Raw genomic sequence first — 19,703 nt, 5'->3', positions numbered from 1 at the left:
AGCATCCTGGCCCTGGACAGACAGGCCCCGCGCGCGTAAGCGGCCGGAATCCACGTGGCTGCGGGAATTCCTAAAGTGAAAGCCGCTGGGCGGAGAGCTGCGTGCATCCGTCGGTGCTGCCCCGAGCGGGAACAGTAGGCGCCGGGACGTGGAGAAAGGGCAGGGCTTAAGTTACTAGCAGGGTCTGGAGGCCCCGAACGACGCGCATCAGTCGGGAAGGTGACGGGTCAGAGGATGAGGAGGCGCAGCAGCCGCAGAGGAGAGAGGTGCCGCCGGCACCTGCCCAGGGCAGCCAGCGTGCGGGTGGGCGGGGTCCGAGAGCGGGTGGGTAACAGTTGAGGGCGGGGCTGAAGGCCAGGGGGACCCCACCGACAGAGCGGCCTGCGCTCTGAACACCAGCGCCATGGACACACAGAGCGGGGGCGCGGCCGGTACAGGGGGCGTCTGCCCAGAGGACGATGAGCAGTGTCCAGAGGTGAGTGGAGGGTCGAACATCAGACGGGTGGGACCTAGAAATGAGAGGGCAGGGCCACCCAGGCCAGGCCCCCTCTCCTGCCTGCACCAGAGGCGGGGACAGGACTCAGAGGGCACCTCCCCCAGCATCTCCGCGTTCTTTCTCCCCCGGACCAGGTGGAGAGGGCAGCCGTCAAGATTCAGTCATGGTGGCGCGGCAGCGCGGTGCGCCGGGCGCTGCTGCGGGAGGCGCTCAGAGCCTGGGCCATCCAGTGCTGGTGGCGCTCGGCGCAGGCCAAGATGCTGGAGCAGCGACGGCGCCTGGCGCTGAGGCTCTACGCCCGCCAGGAGTGGGCCGTCGTGAAGGTGCAGGCGCAGGTCCGCATGTGGCAGGCGCGCAGGCGCTTCCTGCGGGCCCGCCGGGCGGCCCGCACCATCCAGGCTCACTGGCGCTGGCATGCCAGCCAGACCCGGGGCCTGATCCGGGGCTGCTATAAGGTCAAGGCCAGGCGGCTGGAGCTGGACATCGAAATCCTCATGGCCTAGGGCGCCAGCAGGGCCGAGGAGGCTGGGTCTCTCTTCCAATAAAGATGCTTATTGACCACAGTCTTGCCCTCTGGGAGTCAGACCCATAGAAGAGGGACTGGCCGCTAACCTTCCTGCTTTCCGCCTCCAGGATGGTTCCCTGGGGTGGTCTAGGGCCCGGCTCAGAGCCGTCCACCCTAAAGGGAACCTGATTGATCTTGCACTGAAAAGAGATCCCCAGGGCCCAGGTCGGGCTCTGACCCCTCAGCCAGCCTGGTCCCAGCTCCTGCCCAGGCACCCCGCCTTGGGGAACGACACCAGAGAGTCTGCTGCAGCCGGAGCCAGCGAGGAGGCCAGGAGGCCACAGGCCTGTGCTCGGCCGGGCCCTCGGGGCCAGTGCAGTGCTTGGCTGGGAGTCAGGAGGATGGGGCACCCCACCTGAGTGACAGCAGGACAGGCGCTCTCCCTCCCTGGGGCCGTCAGCCAGCGCCAGCCCCAGGGCGGGCCAGGGCAGCTCCAGAGCGTCTGCTATTCCCACAGCTGTCCCACTGCTTCTGGGAGGACCTCAGGCATGGAGGACGGTGAGAGAGGGGGGCCAACAAGCGGAGGAGAACTGCGGGGGGCAGGGGCAGGGGAAGGGCTGTCCCACTGCCATTGGAAGCCATTGGTTTGGGGATGCAGCCTCTGAATCCTACCACATCCTCCGGATCAGCTGTGCTGGCCCCCCAAGATGGCCTCTCCTTCCCCTGACCGTCCACAGGTGGGCCATGCCCTCTGCTGGCCAGCGGGGCGCTCGGGGTGCTGGGGGGGGGATCTCTGCTCTGCAAATTGTCCTGTTTTCTCTTGCATCCGTGGCCCAACCATCTCTGTATCTGACCTGTCACAGTTTCTGTTTTGTCGTCCATACCCACAGTCCCTCGCTCTCAGCCTGTGTCCCTCGGATGCTTGTCTCTGAACCTGCATCCCAGAGGTGAGGCCCATGACCCTCCCAGGCAGGGTCTTGCGATGGACAGTGGGGAGGTGCACTGGACAGAGGTCTTTGTGGGCCTCGCGGCTGGGTCAGGCTTTCCTGGGCCAATGTGCCTGTGCTGTGCATACATGTACATGTGTGCATGCATGTGCAATGTGTGAACATGCATCATGTGCATGTGTGCCACATGTGTGTGTGTTTAGGGTCTGGGCAAGAGTGTCTCCAGAACAGCTGTGGCAGATGTGGATTCAGAGACCAGTCTGACACCCATCCCTCCAGCCGCTGCAGGTGGCAGGGATGCAGCCAGGTACCTTACGTCTCCAAGGGACCCCCTTCCGGAGCTTCAGACGCAGCTCTCTGGTCCCCTCCTCGCAGCAGTGAGTGGCGAGGTCCGCCCACTGAGCGTGACGGCCCTGCAGGCACCGCCCCTGCCCTGAGAGGGGTTTAAAACCTGGGCCCGCCAGAGTGTGAGTCATCTCAGCCTGTGTGGGCCTTGGAACCCCATGGGGCACAGGAAGTACCCCTGCCTGGACCTCGCTAGACGTTCTGCTTAAAGCGGCCTGGGGAGAGGCCTGGGCATCGGAGCTCAGTGTGCAGTCACGATTTAGAAACCGCTGAGCTAGGCCCTTCCCAGCCCAGGTGACACCCCTGTCACCCACATGGTTCCACCTGGTGACGGGGGGCAACTAGGACTGGTCTGGGCAAACTGGGATGTGTTGCCAGCCAGTGGGTACGCCTTGGTGCTCGGAGGGTGGCAGAGGGTGGCGGTGGGGACAGGACAGGGAGAGACAGTTCCAGCCACACAGGAAGCTTAGAACCCAGGCACGGAGAGGCCGAAGTAAAAGGACTGGGGTGACCTGCGGGTGCGCTGGGTAGAGAATGACTGTTCACGAACCAAGTGCGTTACTGTTACAAAGCAGGGTGCGTGCGACCCCGCGCGCCAGCGAGAAACTACTAACGCTCACGCTCTCGGTTTAACCAGGGAGTGGCCCACGGCGCTGCTGTTGTTCATAAACTGCGCAGCGCGAGCTTCAGATTCTGTGACTCAGCCTCACGGGACAACAGGAGGCTGTCCCGACCTCATCGTTATTTCTCATCGAGAGGATCCAGAACAGGGAGCCCGGGGCCCTCCGAGACCCAGACGCAGCGTCCCGCACCACCATCCCTAGTGGGGAGAGCTTGCCGGGGCCGCCCACACCTGCATAGAGAAGCCCCCTGCACCTGGGGCTGGCTGCTTGGCTGCCATGGTTGGGTTTGGTGCATAAATGACAGTCCCCAGGCCCCAGGACTGAGGGGCATGTGCCACTGGAAAGGCTTGGATCAGTCCCCTGCCTTCTGTTCCTGGCCAAGGATGCTGACGACAATTCCCTGAGACTAAAGGAATGTGACGTCTAAACGTCACTCTGTCTCTTTCTTGAACTTGCGGGGCTCTTGCAGGGCGGGGGAAGCCATCCTTCTGGTGCAGAGATGTGCATGAAGCTCAAGAATTTCTTCAGTTTCCTCAGATTCATTTTCTTCAATTAGAATCAAGTAAAATTAAATCGTCTCCACTAAAAAAAAAAAAAAAGACATATGGCATGATCCCATTTTAATGAAAGTATTTCCATCTCTTCTTCTATCTGTAAAAATGCATAGAAATCTGTCTAGGGTGCTGCACCAGAAATGTTAATGATCGTTATATTTGAACGGTGAAGCTTGAGGTAGTATTTAAATTTCCTTTTTGTACCCTGCAGGTAATACTTTTATTTCCTTTCGTACTTTGCTGCAGTGCTTAAACTGTTTATAGGCAGCATGTTGTTTTTGCAGAAAGAATAAAGTAATTTTTTCTCAAAAAAAAAAAAAAAGCCCCACGAAAACGAAACCTGGTGTCACGTGAGAGCCCTCGGGGTTCAAAGCTCCCACCTGCACTTCCTTCTCATTTTCTCTTCCCTTCTTTTCACCCTCCCAGCGTTTGGTTCCCTTTACCCCCACCCCCCTGCCAGACTGGGAACACCCTTGCCCCTGCTTTCCCCAGATCCGCCCCTCCCCCCAGACTGGGGACACCCTTCTTTGTGGCATAAAGCCCGGCTGGGCCAGGCAGGAGTGCTAGGCTCCTTTTGTTTCTGCAGGGGGTTGGGGTGGGGACATTTTCAGAGGGCTTGGAGACCCTCAGTGACCACTCCTCTCAATTTTCCACGCCCCCACCCTCCCCCCACACCAAGAGAGGCGGTGGGAGCAGCCCCATGGTGGGGGGGGGTGCAGTGTGGGGGTGGGAGGAATGGACCGGAGCTCTGGTGTGAAAGCAGCCGCTGGGACAAAGCTCTCCGCAGGGTCCGGGTCCCTCTGGATGGTGGCAGAGGTGGAGGAGGGTCTTCACCACATGCCCTTTGTGTCTTATAAGCTGTGAACTATGTTCATTACTACCTTTTTAAAAATTGTTACATGTTCAGGAAAATACCCCTGAGCCATGCAAAGGAGGGCGGCTTTCCAGGTGGCCTGTCCAGGGGTGGGACAGAGAACAGCACCGCAGGTCCCCTGGGGTGCCTGGCTGCTGGGGCTGTGCCCAGGCCCACGTTCGGGGCCAGAGATCTGGAACACAGACACCCTGATAAGGCCGCCAAAATTAGCAAATGAAAACATAAGGTGCCCGGTTACAGCTGAATGTCAGATAAACAACAAAAATGTTTCATCTAAGTATGTCCTGGTTAGTGATGGCACATACTTAGACTAAAAAATTATTCACTGTTTATGTGACACTTAAAAAATTTTTTTTCTGAAAATAAACTTTAAAGACACTTAGCTGCTCTAGTTTATATCTACCACTGAGCATGTGATTTTCCTCGAATCGCGATTTTTCTAAGATTACCCTCCTTGTCATGAAAGGGACTGCATTAAGTCCAGTTTTAATTTATCCTGTTCCTTTGCATAAACACAAGAGCAGCAAATGATCACATATGATCTTTACGTCTGCTTTGCAGGAACTTACACAAGGAACCTTTAGGGTGACCTCAGTCTGCCCTTCAGGGCACAGAAGCTGAGCCACACACCTGCCACTCAGCCTTGCTAGTAAACACCTGTCTTTGCCAAGTCCTTCAGGTTTTCCGTTGTGCCTTAAGGTCCCTTCTAGCCATCTTTCAGGAGAGTAACCTTCGTTCCTTCCCTGCAAAGATTGCCGTGGACCGAACAACCCACCAAGGCACCAGGCCTTTTTTCTCATGGGCTCTTATTACCTTCGAAAGTCAATCCCAGTTCCTCAGGGCTTGTTGGTAACAACCAGAGCCCAAGCATGTCTCCTATAGGCATGACATTCCAATCAGAGTCATGGTCAACAGCTGGTCTTATTAGTTTTATGCAAAGAACCTTCTGTCATTACTTACTTTTTCAGAATGCCAAACTCCAGAGGAATCAGGTAGGGAGAAAAATAAACAGTGTGAAGGAAAATCCTCGTCCTTCTAATATTCACTAAAATGGCACTTCCATTCTTCATATTTTCTTTTGTTCACTTTCCTACATGTAAAGATTTTTTTGGGGGGGGGTGGTTTGCCCGCTCATTAATTTATTTATTTTGCTTTCTTTATTTTTTACCCCACTGTTTATGTGACATTCAAATTTAATTGGCACCCCTACACCCCAAGCATTGGCCGGCGAGGAAGAGCCATTCCTGCCATTGCCTTTTTTTTTTTTTTTTCAGTTTCACGTTCATTTTAAAAATTGTCAACCTAAATGCGCGCAGCCTCGCGCGCCTATAATGCAGATGAGTTCGCTTAAAAATGACCAATGTCCCCCGCCTGCCCGTCTCCCAACGCAGGAAGGGCCGTGTCCCGCGGAGTAGCACAGGCTGGGGCCTCCCCGCAGCTCCAGGTTCTTCCGCTCCCGTGCGCGTCCGGTGCCCCGCGCCCCGAGGGCCACAGGAGGGCAGCGGTGCCCTGGAGGAGCCGCGGGGCCGGGCCGGTGCCTCTGCGCCCTCTGCCGGGGAGCCCCCGACCGCACACACGGGGGACGCCCGGGCTGCCGCCGGTCCAGGCTCCTGCAGGGACCCGGCGGGGCTTCTCCCGCGCTCGCACCACCGCAGGCGGCCTCTCCCACGCGCGGCCTCTCCCACGCGCGGCCTCTGCCCGCACTGCTCACCTCCGCCCTCCTCCCCGGCTCTGCCCCGCTTCCTGCGCGCCGGGCGAACAGGCGGCGTTCCCGCGCGTGCCTCCGTCCTCTCGGCTTCCTCGGCCCCAGCGCTCGGCCTGCCTGCGCGCTCCCCGACGGCGCCTCCGAGCGCCAGGCAGGCCGCCGCCGCACCCTCTAGGTCTTGCCCGGCAGCGCGGTGAGCTCGCGTCCCGGTAACCCTGCTGCCTTCCTGCGGGAGCGCCTTGGCTAGTCTGCAGTGGCTTCTTTTAAGAGAGGCTGGCTTGGGAAGGCCACCCTCCCCTCCACACCCCGACTCTTATCAGGGATTTCTGGGCCCAAGGGTAGGTAGGACCACGGCCCTGTCCAGCCTGAAGCAGCTGGAGGAGCACAAGACCTTCGCCCATTGTCCTTTATACAATTATAAAGGGTCTTAAGTCTGAGAGGGGGGAATTGTTACAGAGCGAGCGCCCCCTCAATAAATAAATAAATAAATAAATAAACAAACAAATAAATAAAATCATAAAAATAGATCTTAAAGTTTTATATAAGAATTTTTTGTTTTAAATAAGATTAAAGAATTTTGTGAAGTTTTTATTTTAAAAGAGAGCGAGAAAGAGAGAGAGGCTGGCTTATTTACTCATGTTCTGTCTCCCCCACCAGGCAACGCTGGGCCCAGACCTGTGACCACCTGGCCCTAGCGTCGGGTGTGGAGCCGGCATGGAGCAGAGTGGACAAATGGTGGCAGATGGGACAGTTGGGTGGCCGTGGCCGGTGCAAAGGCCTCCTTGTGTCAAGAGCAGAAAGCGATTTTTCTTTTTTTTTAAAATAAAGACACTTTATTTACAGATAATACAAAATAAACCACAGGACAAACTACTGTGCAGGGGGAGGGGAGCCCCGATGACAACCTCCCTCCCCATCCCGGAATAACTTATATAAAAAAATTTAAAAGGCCCTAAAAGGAGGGAGGGACAGGGCTGGAAGCACCTTTGCTGACTGGGGACTGGGGCCTGCACGCCTCAGCCACCTGTTCCAGGGCCCAGCGGACCCTGGATGGCTCCCTCCGAGTCCTGGGTCCGGCAAGGAGGAGACGCACGGCCAGGGCAGCTGGTGGCTGCTGCAGGGGCTCCCCTGCCAGGGCCCTGCCATCTGCTCTGACGGGCTGGAGTGAGGAGGTGGGTCGGTGGGTTGGGGGCGGACATGGGGCTGGCATTATTGCACTGCTCCGGCCAGCTCCCTCCTGGCCCCAGACACATGCCTGCGCCGGGTCCCCGGAGCAGCCGAGCGAGGCAGGGGCGAGGGGTCCTCAAAGCGATGATGTTGTTGAGTCCACCACCTCGCGACCATTGCAAACGGTGGGGACAAACTGGGAGCCAGACCCTGGGGAGAGGAAGCTGGAGATTGGGGCCGACCCCGAGCACCTCCATAGAGGGCGGGCGGTGGGGGCAGAAGGAGGGTCCCCCGCCCCCACCCTTCCTGTCCCCGGCCAAGGGATCCCAGCCGCCCAGGGAGCAGTGCCCGTGCTGAGGAGCAGGCGGGGGGGGGGCACAGGCGGGGGAGAGCGCTCAGGGCGGACGCTGACCTTGGCCGGGGCTGGAGCTGGCCCTGGCGGCAGTGCTGCCGAAGCGGCTGGTGGGCGCGCGGTGGCTGACCACGTTCTTCTGCGGCTGGAAGAGGATGATGTGCAGCTTTGGCGCGAAGAGGCAGCCCAGCACTACGGAGCCGCTGAGGCTGACCGACACGCACATGGTGGTGGTCTGCACCTGTGGGGGCGGGGGCCGGGGATGAGTCTGTCCCCGGGCTTGGGCCTGGTCCCAGGGCCCCCCTGACCCCGCCAAGGCTGCGGGGGCGATGCGAGGCATCCGACACTGGACCTCAGTCTGTTCGCCAAGCCCCTTCTAGGAAGGCAAGGCGCGGTCCCAGCCCCAGCCCCAGCGGACCGTCCTCCCAGGGAGACCGCAGTTCCAGCTGCGGGGGTGATCATGCGTGCACGAGAGCGTGTGTGCGCTTGTGTGTGCGTGTGTGTGTAGGGATGCAGGTATGGAGGGTTTGCGTATCAGTGCATGCACATCTGTTGGGCATGTGCCCATAGGGGGTGATGAGTGTGTGCAGGTGTGTGGGTGCAAGTATAGCATGCAGATGCAGGTGGGAAGTTGTGAGTGTGTGCCAGGTATGCTGATGTGCGCACGTGTGTGAGTGTAGGAATACATGCATGTGTGTCTGCATGCATATGTCTGCAGGTGTGTCTGTGCATGTAAGTATGCAGATACATGTGTGAGTACTCTGTGTCTCCCAGGTGAGTCCTTAGCCACCTGTGATTGGCATGTGAATGCAAATCATATGCAAATGAAGGCTGAGTCAGAGCGATTCCCTCCCCAGCTTGGCCTCCACCACCCAGCAGGTGGCCCAGCAGGTGCAGGAGCAGCCGCCTGGCGGAGCCTGGCCCCCAACACTGGCCCCCAACACTGCCCCACCACACCTCTGTCCTGGGGGAAAGGGCCTTTGCAGGGGCTCTCGCCTGGATTTTCCTGCTCCTTTAATTTTTACGGCTGTCAGCTCAGACCCTGCTCTACACTCCCCAGCTGAGTGACCCTAGGCAAGGGATTGAACCTCCCTGGGTCTCCGTGTCTTCGTCTGTAAAACAGGGAGAGCCACGGAGTTCACTCCAGTCCTGAGGATTCCCCAAGATGTCCCTTCACTATTCAGAGCCTCGCGCATGTCACTCCTGCAGAGAGGTGCTCCCTGACCACCCCACCTGAGGCAGCCGCTGCTCCTGGAAGCTGAAGAGACCCACTGAGGGTCCAGTGTTCAGCGCCGTCACCTTCCTCAACCCTGTACCCCGATCTCTGCCCCCTTTGCTTCCCCTCGTCTGAGCTCTCCTGGTCTGAGCTCTCAAGCCCGGAATCACACGGCCCCGGGGCCACCACGCCACAGTATGGGGCTCTGAGGAGCAGCCACGATGGCACCTGTGGGGCTGTGTGGCTCCCTAATCCCGCCTTCCTCACGCCAGCTCCCCACCTGCACCTCTGCCTCCCTGGCCACCATGTGTGCCTCCCCCCTTGACACGGGGGTCAGTGCACACTCTGGGCTCCAAGCAGCCTTCCCCACCTTCCCCACCTTACCGATTCAAACCTGCCTCCTGCAGAGCCCAGTTCAAGGACTCCTCCTCCAAGGAGCATTCCCTGATTTCTCCACACACACACACACACATACACACACACACACCTCTACTACCAAACATATTTCCCTCTCCCGCATCCTCACTGGGGCCTTTCTCAACCGAAACCAGTCAGCAGCCTTTCTGGAGTTGGCTCTTTAGTCAACCCCCTGGTCGCCCACTAGCCCCAGAGCTCCCTGAACTGAGCCCAGGTCTCACTGCTGCAGCCAATGCTCAGCAGAGCAGGGCAGAGCCTCTGCTCATTGGACCCACCGCACACCATGCCCCCAGACTAGGGGATGGCATCTGACTCCTAAAGCCTGCTCTCGGCTCCCTTGAACTCCTCTGCCTCCTGACCATCTCCCAGGCCTCACTCAGACTTCCTGCCTTCCTCGGGGTCCAGTCCCTGCTGGGCCACCACTGGCTGGGTGTCTCGGGTGAGCATTCATGCTGCTGGAGCCTCCGAGGTCCCAGGAACCGGAAGGCCCGCTGTCCTGCCCCGGCCTCTGCGGCTGGCGGCTCACCCGGTAGTCGCTGGAGGTGACGTAGAAGATGGGCAGGAAGGCCAGCCAGATGATGCACGTGGTGTACATGGTGAAGCCGATGAACTTGGCCTCGTTGAAGTTTTCGGGGCACTTGCGGGTCTTGAAGGCGTAGAGCGTGCAGAGTGCGATGAGGAGCACGTTGTAGGCCAGCGAGCCCAGCATGCTCGCGTCGCGGTGGTTGCAGCGCAGGGTCACCACCTCCCGCCGCTCGGGGGCGGTCTCCTTGCCCGTGCCTGGCGCCTCCACCACCAGCCAGGTGACCACGATGAGCAGCTGGCCTGAGATGAGCGCCAGGCAGATGGCCACCTGCGAGGCGGGGCTGATGAAGCGCGGCCGCTGGGCTCCCTCCCGGGCCCCCCCGAAGATGCGTGCGATGCGGTTGGTCTTGGTGAGCAGGGCTGCGTAGCAGATGGAGAAGGCGGTGCCCAGGCCCAGGCGTCGGAGGGCGCACACCGCGGCGGAGGGCTTGGCAATGAAGACGAAGGTCATGCAGTAGCAGAGGAAGACGCCACCCAGCAGGATGTAGCAGAGCTCCCGGCCGGAGGCCTTGACCACCGGCGTGGCGTTGTGCCGCACGAAGACACCCAGCACGAAGAGGGTGGCCAGGGCGCCCAGGCAGGCGATGGTGACGGGCCCCACGGCCCAGGCATCGCCCCAGCGGATGTACTCCTGGGGCAGCTCGAAGCAGCCCGTGAGGCTGGCGTTGGGCCAGTAGCCCAGGCCGCAGTCCTCGCAGGTGAACTCATCCCGCCGGAACTCGAAGGGCTGGCAGGGGATGCAGAGCCAGCAGCAGACCTCCCCAGGCTGCACGCTCTTCACCTCGTTCTGCAGGCAGGGCTCGCTGCAGCGGGAGGCCGGCGGGGGCCCGGCGGGCGGGGACGCCCACGGGATGAGGCTGGTGTCCAGGGTCAGGCCTTCCGCCCAGTAGCCCACCTTCTGGTAGCGATAGCGCCCGCTGCCTGCCCGCAGGTAGGTGAAGATGTTGTAGCGGCCAATACCGTCTCCGAAACGGTCGAAGCGGACCTCGCTGTGGGTGTCGGCCGGACGGAAGGGGGCTGGGGTGGGGGAGGGAAGGAAGAGAGGGTTGGATCGGTGGGTCATCCTGATGTGCCCTCAACCGCGACCCCAACATGGAACCCAAACCCCAGGGCTGAGGCCGGTCCCCGTCCTTCGGATCCCCACCCCCATATTAAAGCCAGCCTTACCACAGCTGCTCCGCTAAATCAGAGGCCACAACAGACAAGACCCTAACCCTGAGGCCCCATTAGAACCCCAACCTTAAAGGCTGGGCATGACCACAGACTGAAATCCCACATTGACCTTCAACTGTGACTCCCCCAAACTCAGGCCTAGACCTAATCTCCAATGCTTTCCAACCCAGACCCCAACTTTATCACGACACACAGTATATCTCTCTCCCCAAACTTAACACGGAGACTCCGAAAGCCAAACGGGGCCTCGGGTCTGGTCCTGGCCCCACGAAGCCCTATCAGCAAGACCCCAGCTCCAGCCCCTGCCAGTCTGAACGCTGATCACCGTGTGAGATGAACCCCAGCCTCAGCCATCTCCTCAAGCCTCCGATGGTCGCCAGAATGGGCTCCCAGGCAGCTCACAGATCATTCTGCTCCCCTCCCCCCATTCCCCTGTGACCTTCACGTTCCCTAGTCACACTCGGGGCAACGCCCTGTCGTGCTGGGTCAGTGAGAAGTCAGGGTTCAAGCTAGTAGCTGATATGCTTAAGGCCCCGCGGTGCACTCGCAGCCTGGAGTCACGTGCTGGGCCGCCGCAGCCCCCACTCTTACCACCCATCCTCAACGTCCTGAAAACTCGGCTCGAGCCCACGGTCCATCCCACCAAGCCCAGCCATGGGCCCGCTCTAACGTCAGCTCCACCGGCCCCAGACGCCCCATCACTCTGAAGGCTGGTCTTGCTGGAATGGCTGCTTGTCTTGACCCCGGGGCCTGCACGCCAGGCCCCGTCAGACCTGCATCGTCTCCCCGTTCCCACAGGGATTCTTCCTGGAGTGCAGGGATTTCTGAGGTGTTCATTTTTCTTACAACGGGAACTTTCTTTAAAATAACTTTTGGTTCAAAGAGGCTGTGGCCACCGTGAGTGGAAAAACAGATGAGGAATAGAAAATTTTCCTGGAAAACAGAGTCATCCTCATCCTCACTCCAGAGCCCGCCCTCATTCCGACTCTCACTGATGTCCTGCTGCCCGAGAACGGGCTGGGGGTCTCCTGGTCCCTGGGCCTTGTGTGTTAAAGAGGCAGGAGAGAGAGAGAAACGGCCGAGCAGGAGTCAGAGACCCTCAAGTCGCAGGACCAGGCCAGAGCCTCTGTCCCGGCTCCAGCTGGCCCTCTCTGCCGCAACACCCTTGTCCCGGCTGTGACTCCAGCCCCCTGCAGAGTGTCTTACTGGTTACAGCCACTTCCACAGCCACGTAATGGACCTGGAGGGCCTGCCCCCACCCCCCAACACCAGCTGCCCAGGGGACGCCAGCCAGCCCATTACCGTCAAACTTGACGTTGAGCACGAAGTCCTTGTAGAGGCGGCGCCCGTTGACGGGCCGCATGGCGTCGCAGAGGCGGGTGGCGTTGGGGCAGAGCGCCCGGTGCATGTTGTGCAGCGCGTGGGCCATGGCGTACACCGCGTTCACCACGAACATGATCTTGGACTCCTGCTCAAAGGGCACAGCCCGCAGGGAGTGGGCCGCACAGTCCCGCTGCCGGAAGCTGCAGTGGAACCTCTGCTCCCAGAACTCGCGGAACCAGGGGTTCCGGCTGTTGTTCCAGGGGTCCAGGCCCCGGAAGTAGGAGGCGAAGTCGCGGATGGGGTAGGAGGCCAGCTCGATGGTGATGGCGCCCTCGGCCGCCGCCTCGCTGCCGGCCACCACGCTCTCCAGGGCCCCCCAGCCGTCGCTGGCCACCCAGATGAAGCTGGCGTTGAGGCGCTGCGTGGCGGCGAGGAGCTCGCGGGCATCCTCGGACCGGGTGAACAGGACGGCCACGCGGGCACTGGGCTTCTGCAGCAGGGCACGCACCACGCCCTCGAAGGCGGCGCGGCTCATGGCGCGGCCCACCTTCTCCGAGGTGGCCACGCAGATGTTGCGGGCGCGGGCCTCCAGCTCAAAGGCTTCAATGCCCGTCTCTCCATAGTCGCCCTCCGACGCCACGGTGGACACGTAGGTCCAGTTGAAGAAGCGGAGAATCTCGGCCATGGCCTTGGCTTGGAAGAAGTCGGGGGGCACCGTGCGGGCAAAGTAGTCGTAGCGGGACTTGTCGCTTAGCTTGGCGCTGGTGGACGCGTAGCTGATCTGCGGGATCTGAAATAGCCGCAGGAGGTTGGCCACCTGGAGGAGGGGTGGAGAGGGCCAGGGTCAGGGACAGAGGTGTCCCCCGCAGCTCTCCGACCCTGGGATCAAGTGTCCATGGGGTCGGCCCTGAGGTCGCCTGCTCCCGGAAGACTTAGATCCTGTCTTGATATGTCTTCCTCCAGGGACAGGGCTGGGAGAGAGAAGACCCAGGGCTGAGACACCGGGTCCTGAGCCGTCTGCTGTCCCTGTCAGACACATGGCAGCAGCAAAGGTGGGGAGGAAGGAAAAGCCCAAGGCGCGGGCAGAGAGCGGGAGGCGCTCGGCTGAGGGGGAACAGATGGCGTCTGGATGCTCAGGGCTCTTAGCTCTCTACCTGTTTGGGGCATTAGCCTTCCCCAGAGTCAGTCCTGATGGGGTGAAAGAAGGAAAAGGCTCCCCCAGGAAGGAAGACCCACATCTAAGGGCCCCCAAGGGTTGGTCACCACTCAGTGCCTGGGCCTGAAACAAACAGGGCTCCCTGCTCACCGCTGACTGCCTGGCAGCCCTCTGCCACCCCCGGCAGCTTGGACCTGCCGCCGAGGAGCTGGTGGGCGGAGGGTAGGTGGGAGCAGGGGACGGTGGGCTCCACAGGAGGAAGCCCGGTCCCAGACCGGCACCTGGGACACAGGTATTCCTCTACTGTCTCAACGCCCTCTCCTCCCATGCCGTCCACCTCTGGGGCCCCGGGCCAGCGAGCAAACCTCCCTGAGCCTCAGGTCCCCACTCCTGCCTTGCAAGGCTGCTGAGCAGAGAAAACTGAGGATGCCTGTGAGGCCCCAGTGCCTGGCCTCTGGAAGGTGGTAGGGATTTGGGGGAGAGAGGAGGGGCAGCAATGAAGGGAGGTCATTAACAGGCAGGTGCGGCCTACGGATGAAGGGCCAGGACTGGTTTTGGCCTGATGAAGGAAAGCAGGCTGATGCCCAGGTGCAAGGCCTGCAGCAGCGGGGAGGGAGATAGCTCGGCTCCCGGAGCTGAAGACGCGGGCCCCGAGAACAGTGGAGAGGGGGTGCTGGAAAAGCCCCCAGAGGCTCCTGCAGGCATTAGCAGGTGGCAGGCAGCTCACCCATCGCAGTCCCAAGCCCGGCTGTAGACTTCGGTACCGGCCAGCCACACCTGCCCAGGCCACCTGCCGCTAAGTCCCTCCCTGCAGCCAGGGGAGGAGTGGGCCTCCCCCACCCCGGGCCAGAGGCTGCCTCCGTGGTTTAGACTTTTCATTTCTCCTGAAGAAGTGTTCCAGCTCAGGAGTCCTGGCCCTGCCTCTGATGACAGCGCCCTCAGCTGGGCTCCTGAGGGAAGCTGAGGCCCCAGCCAAGGCCATCCTGCAACAGCCCCCAACTCTGACCACAGCCCTGGCCTCATCTTCCACCTGGGCCTCAGGCAGGTCAGAGGCCAAGCAAGAGGTGGGGCCCAGTCGGAGTGGGGGTAGGGGGTAGGGGCCTGCCTGGGCTAAAGGAGCCCCGTGTACCTGGACCCTCTGCTGACCCTTGAGGGAGAGCAGGAGGAGCGAGGGGCTGGTGCCCTCCCCTTTCCCCTTCAATCCTGGCCCCCTCCCCCCCACCAGAAGGCCCCAGGGGACGCTCCTCCCTTCTGCTTCTCTTCCTCCTGGGTCCCCCCACCCCAGTTTCTCTCCCCTGGGCTGCTTCTGGCCTCTTTCCTCCACCCTTCCCAGTCCACAGCCAGGTGACCTGCAGGCCCGAGGCCCTTGGCAAGCGCCCTTAGTCCGCTCCTCCCTATGGTGGGGCCTTGATTCCCAGCCTGCCTCTCTTGAGGCCTCAGTACCGTCACCTGTGAAATGGGTGAGTCATGAGAGCAGCCGATGTGGATTACGCCCTCTGACCTGCCGGGCCCGATCCACGCTTTGCGGGTATCATCTCATTCGATTTCCGCCATGACCCCTCGGGCGGCAGTGTTATGAGTCCCATTTTATAAGCAGGAAACTGAGGCGCAGAAGAGGGAAATGACGCCCAGAGTCACGTGGTACATGGGAGGCACAGGGCTCAAACCGGAGGTCTGACCTGGGAGGCTGGCTGTGCAGCTCCTCAGGGGTGTTTAACATCAGAAGTGTGTGTGTGTGGGGGGGGTGGAAGTGGCATTTTCCCCCGTATAAGCTCTAAAAATGGACCCCCATTATGTGACGGGGGCACCTTCTTAGTCTTCTATAAAAAGTTACCCAAAGGAAGCTTCTAGTTTTCCTTCCAGTGCACAGCAGCTCTGAGTGCCTGCTCAGCAGGCACCTGGGCCCCAGCCTCTGGCCTCTCTCTCTGGCCCCAATCTGAGCAGCCCCCCGCATACCTGGATGGAGACGTCACTGTAAGAGCCACCAATGACACCGGTGACAGCGGTAGGAGCGTCGTCCTGGGTGGCGTAGGAGCCATCGGGGCAGATGTGGCGGGAACCGTCGGTGCCCCGGCTGAGCGAGGCGCGCACGAAGTCCAGCGCCTGCTCCAGGGCGTACGTGTCCTTGGAGCAGGTGTCCAGGATGTGCGCCCCCAGGCGCACGCCGGGCAGCAGGTGCGGGTCGCGGTTGATGCGGTCCAGGGCAAAGAGCATGGCCTCCAGGCGCTGGATGCCCCGGTGCTCGTTGACCGGCCCGCACTCCTCTGCGGGGCCGCCTTTCTGGTGGACGGGGAACAGCCCGCCCAGCACCAGGTCCCCCTCCAGGGTCAGCACCTTCTTGGCCGGGCCCTCGGCCCCCGCGCCCCACAGCAGCAGTGCCAGAAGCCCCAGCAGTGACCCCATGGCCCCACAGGGGTGGGCGGGTCCAGGAGACCTGAGCCTCCAGGGGGTGAGAGTAGAAGCAGCAAAGGCCAGGAGAGGAGCAAGTGGGGAGCAGGAAGGGACAGACAGGAAGAGAGGCGAGAAGGGCCCAGCTCCTGCAGAGAGAGACAGACAGACAGACAGACAGAGAGGAGCAGAATCTGAGAGCGGCTACCCCTTCGCACCCTGCCTCCTCACCCCTCTCTCCCAGGCACTGAGGGGTCGGTGAGAGGTGATGTCACTCAGGAGGCTGAGAAGCTCCGCGGATACCCCTTGGTCTGTCTCTCAGCCCTGCCCTGCCCTGGGTCTGGAGATGGGCCCTGTGCCCACCCCAGCTCAGCAGAGGGTGGGAGACAGAGCAAGCAGGAGACGCCAGCCGACAGCAATGTCACTGTGAATGGAAGGGCGTCCCACGCCCTGCACAAGCCTCCCAGGACCCCAAGGGCAACAGCTTCACGGCAGAGACCAGGCTGGAGTTACAAGCTTGGGGTCTAGCGCCCATCCCGAGCCTTGGACTTCCTGACAGGGCCACTGCTGGCTGAGACCCCACCCACCAGGGGAGCGGGAGGGCAGAGTCTCTAAGGGCCGGCCTCCAACTCCAAGGGAGACTAGAGGCCCTAGCTTCTGGTTCTTAAAAAGCCACCCCCCAGACCCCCATCCCGCACCCCGACTGGGCAAGTAACAGAGACTCCAGCAAGGTGGGGAGGCCGGCCCCAGGGAGGGAAGCCGAAGCAGCCACAGGTCTTAAGTCAACAGGGCATGCAGCTGGGAGTCTGCCTGTGTCTGGGGGTGGGGACAGTTCATCTGGTCACAGTCTCAAAACCGGTGCTCAAGGGGAGACTCTGGAGCACCTTAGCTCTCTGCGTAGGGTGCTGCCTGAGACTTTGCCTTCGTTTCCTCCCCGGCTCAGAGCCCCGCAGAAAGTCACCTCTCCCATCTCCCCGTCCTCACTCAGCCTGGCGGGGCCCTCCGAGACCCTCCCCTCCTGCTTCCACTCCGCACCCCACTGCATGCCCAGCTGCCGCACGGACACCTGCCCGCACAGCCTCTTGTGGCCACGGAGGCTTGGGAAGCCATGACAGGGGAACTGAGCAACTAGTCCAAGGTCCCCTGTCCTGGCCACAGCGGCCGAGTCTCCTCACTTTGCCCCCTCGGCTCCCCAGGGTTAACCTCCCGCTGGGGCCAGGACAGGGGACTGGGATCCTGTGGGTACCCCCAGAAGAAGCAGCTCAGCCAGGCAAACAGGAGAGAGCGGCCAGCATGAGGACCGACAGAGACGGGGACAGGGACCCAGACGGGGGCTGAGGCCCAAACCCGTCCAGACCACAAGCCTCGCCCAGGGGTGGCAGAGACCAAAGCTCTGACGGACGGAGACGGAACCCTGGGAGCGGGGGGCCCCAGGGGCCTGGGTCACACAGCCCGGGCAGGGAGGCCGAGACAAAGACGAGAGGCACAGACAGAACGACGGACCAGAGGACAGGGGGCAGGAGGAACGAAGAGCACCGTGCAGGCTGTGAGCTTCCTGGAGAGGAAAGACGGGGACGCCTGGGGCTGTCTTCCCGCTTCCCGGAGCTCCTGGCGAGCGAGCGCTGTCCGGATGCCCCGGCCATCCCAGCCCGGGCACCCCAGAACTCGAGGGCCCGCGGGATTCGGGGACGTGGGGGCAGGATCGGTAAGGTTGGCGGCGGCGCGGCACCACGGGCTTACCCTACCTGGCGCGCCCGGCTCTGGCGCGGAGAGAGACGGAGTGGAGCCGGGGGCGCAGGCTTCCAGCTCGCACCCGTTCGCTCCGCGGCTCTGCGCTCTCGCCAGCCCGCTCGCCCCGGCGCTTTCAATCGCCGGCCGCCCCGCCCCCGGCCCGGCCCGCCCCCAGCCCCTCCCCCGTCCCCCCCCACTTCAGGTTCGGGGCTCCCAGCCCAGCCTCCGCCTCCCTCCCAGCCCTGGTCGCCAGCTCGGAGCTGTCCGACGCGCGGTGCTGAAACACAGGCGCTCCCGCTAGGCGGTGGAGCCGGGGCCTCGCGGCCCCCCGCGCCCCGCGGTCACGCTGTGTCCCAGAGAGCGGCAGGCACGGGGCCGGGGCTGGGAAGATCACCGAGCTCTGGGAGGTGGGCACCGTGCAGTGGGTTCCCGTCTGTGAGGGCCGAGGGGCCGGCCCCAGGGTCAAGGGGGCCACCGGGGCGTGTGGGAGACGGGGGACGTTTAGACCAGTCCGTGCCTGATACCCATCCACTCGCCCCGCTCACGGACTGCAGCTTAGTCCGTCTGCCAGGCCCCGGGAGGGGGCCTGTGTCTTCAGCTCCATGTGAGAGCTGGGGCCTGAGTCACTAGGAGGAAAAGATGGGGGGGCGGGTCAGAGGAGGATGGTGCCTCTTCTTCCTTCCTGCGGATGACCTTTAAAGCTGCCACTTTCCCCTGCACACACCCAGCCCCCCCAGCCCAGAGCCCCGCGCTAACCCTCACCCTCATGTGCAAAGGCAGAGGGGTGCTGCAGGGCCAGGGACTAGGGTCAACCCTGGGGGACACGCTGGGGCTGGCAGGGGCTCTGGCAGGGAGGGGCTGGGGAAGAGGCTCCTGAAGCTGGCTGCTGCGTGGGAGGGCGTGGGAGCTGGAGCTCCGAGAAGACGCTCTGGACTCCTCTTCCCTCCTGCAGGGCAAGGCCGGCCCTGGGAGGGGGTGCCCGGCTGCGCTGAAGGACCGGGGGTGGGAGGAGGCTGTGCCCTCTGCCTCCGGCAAGCACCCGCTCACCAACCAGCACCACAGAGCATGGACGGCACCCTGCTCGGTCCCCTGGCGCTGCCCTTTCTCTCACAGGTGTCAGCGCAGCAAGGCTGGCTCAGACACATGCTAATGCGCACACGCGAAGGCCAGACCCCCCAGCACACACGCCTCCGTGTGCTGTGCATGTGGCAGTCGGGGCGGCTGGTGTCGGCGAGGAAGGGCAGGCTCTTCCCCTGGACATGCGGACCTGCCCCCTGCTCTGGAAGGAGCACAGCTGTGGAAGAGACACACACACACCAAACACACACCAAACACACCCCCCCCCCGCCGCTAACGGGAGGCGAGGTGGCAGCTGGATGAGGGCTCAGAGATGGCGGGCAGGCTGGAGAGACAGACAGGCTGTCTTCCCGCTCTGGCTGGCTCCGAGGCTGCCCCCTGGGGCAGGTGTGACGGCCGGGCCCCTGAGCAGCAGGGTTGACAGCGGCAGAGTGTGGAGGTGACAGGAGCGCACTGCCACCCCAGCCCACTCACCCAGGCCACCTCACAGAAGACGCGGGGCTCCCAGCACAGCGCGTGCCCCAGAGGCCGTGGCGGCCCGCAGCCCCGCAGCACACGGACACGCAGCCACGCACCCAGCCTTTCACACAGAGCTGTACATGTGGGCAGTCACATGTTAACGTGAGCACACAAACACACTCACTGCACACACAGACAGAGCCCTAGTACTTAGCTTTAAATGAACACACGCAGCTGTTCACATGGACACACACTCACAAACACAGCCACACAGTGTGCTCATGAATAATAAAAGCCACCCTGGGGCAGGGGGCCCCGCCCAGCCGCCCTCTGCGCACACGCTTAGCGGTATTCATGGATCCCAGCTGCAGACCCACGGCCTGACATGCAGACATACAGAAAAAGACAACCTCACACATGAACACACAACCACACACACACAGCTGTAGACACAGAGCCACGCACAGAGACTAGCCGTGTTTGGAAGAAGGCCCCCCAGTGGTGGTCCTCGCCAGCCAGCCTCACGCCCCGTGACACCACCTCATCCAGCTGGACATACAGAACACAGGAACACGGGCACATGGGCACACGTGCACAGTGCTGCGTGGCC

The 19,703-nt window shown here is 61.8% G+C and overlaps 2 protein-coding genes across 2 annotated transcripts; one reads left to right on the top strand and one right to left on the bottom strand.

Moving 5' to 3' along the window:
- Window positions 1–403: 403 nt before the first annotated feature.
- Window positions 404–999, top strand: IQCF6 (IQ motif containing F6). Its single transcript, XM_090284970.1, has 2 exons — window positions 404–521; window positions 626–999. Exons 1-2 carry the CDS (start codon window positions 404–406, stop codon window positions 997–999), a joined length of 492 nt encoding a protein of 163 aa, XP_090141096.1.
- A 6,183-nt stretch (window positions 1,000–7,182) lies between these two features.
- On the bottom strand, window positions 7,183–15,987 carry GRM2 (glutamate metabotropic receptor 2). Its single transcript, XM_090283087.1, has 5 exons — window positions 15,395–15,987; window positions 12,262–13,099; window positions 9,728–10,803; window positions 7,629–7,809; window positions 7,183–7,426 (listed from the first exon to the last, which is right to left on the bottom strand). The coding sequence occupies exons 1-5, from the start codon at window positions 15,839–15,841 to the stop codon at window positions 7,353–7,355; spliced, it is 2,616 nt and encodes an 871-aa protein (XP_090139213.1). The 5' UTR covers window positions 15,842–15,987; the 3' UTR covers window positions 7,183–7,352.
- Window positions 15,988–19,703: the final 3,716 nt, after the last annotated feature.

Source organism: Furipterus horrens, unplaced genomic scaffold, assembly GCF_987537825.1.
Source record: "Furipterus horrens unplaced genomic scaffold, mFurHor1.1.pri manual_scaffold_7, whole genome shotgun sequence".
Taxonomy (NCBI): Eukaryota; Metazoa; Chordata; class Mammalia; order Chiroptera; family Furipteridae; genus Furipterus; species Furipterus horrens.
This window is presented reverse-complemented; position numbering and strand designations above follow the sequence as displayed.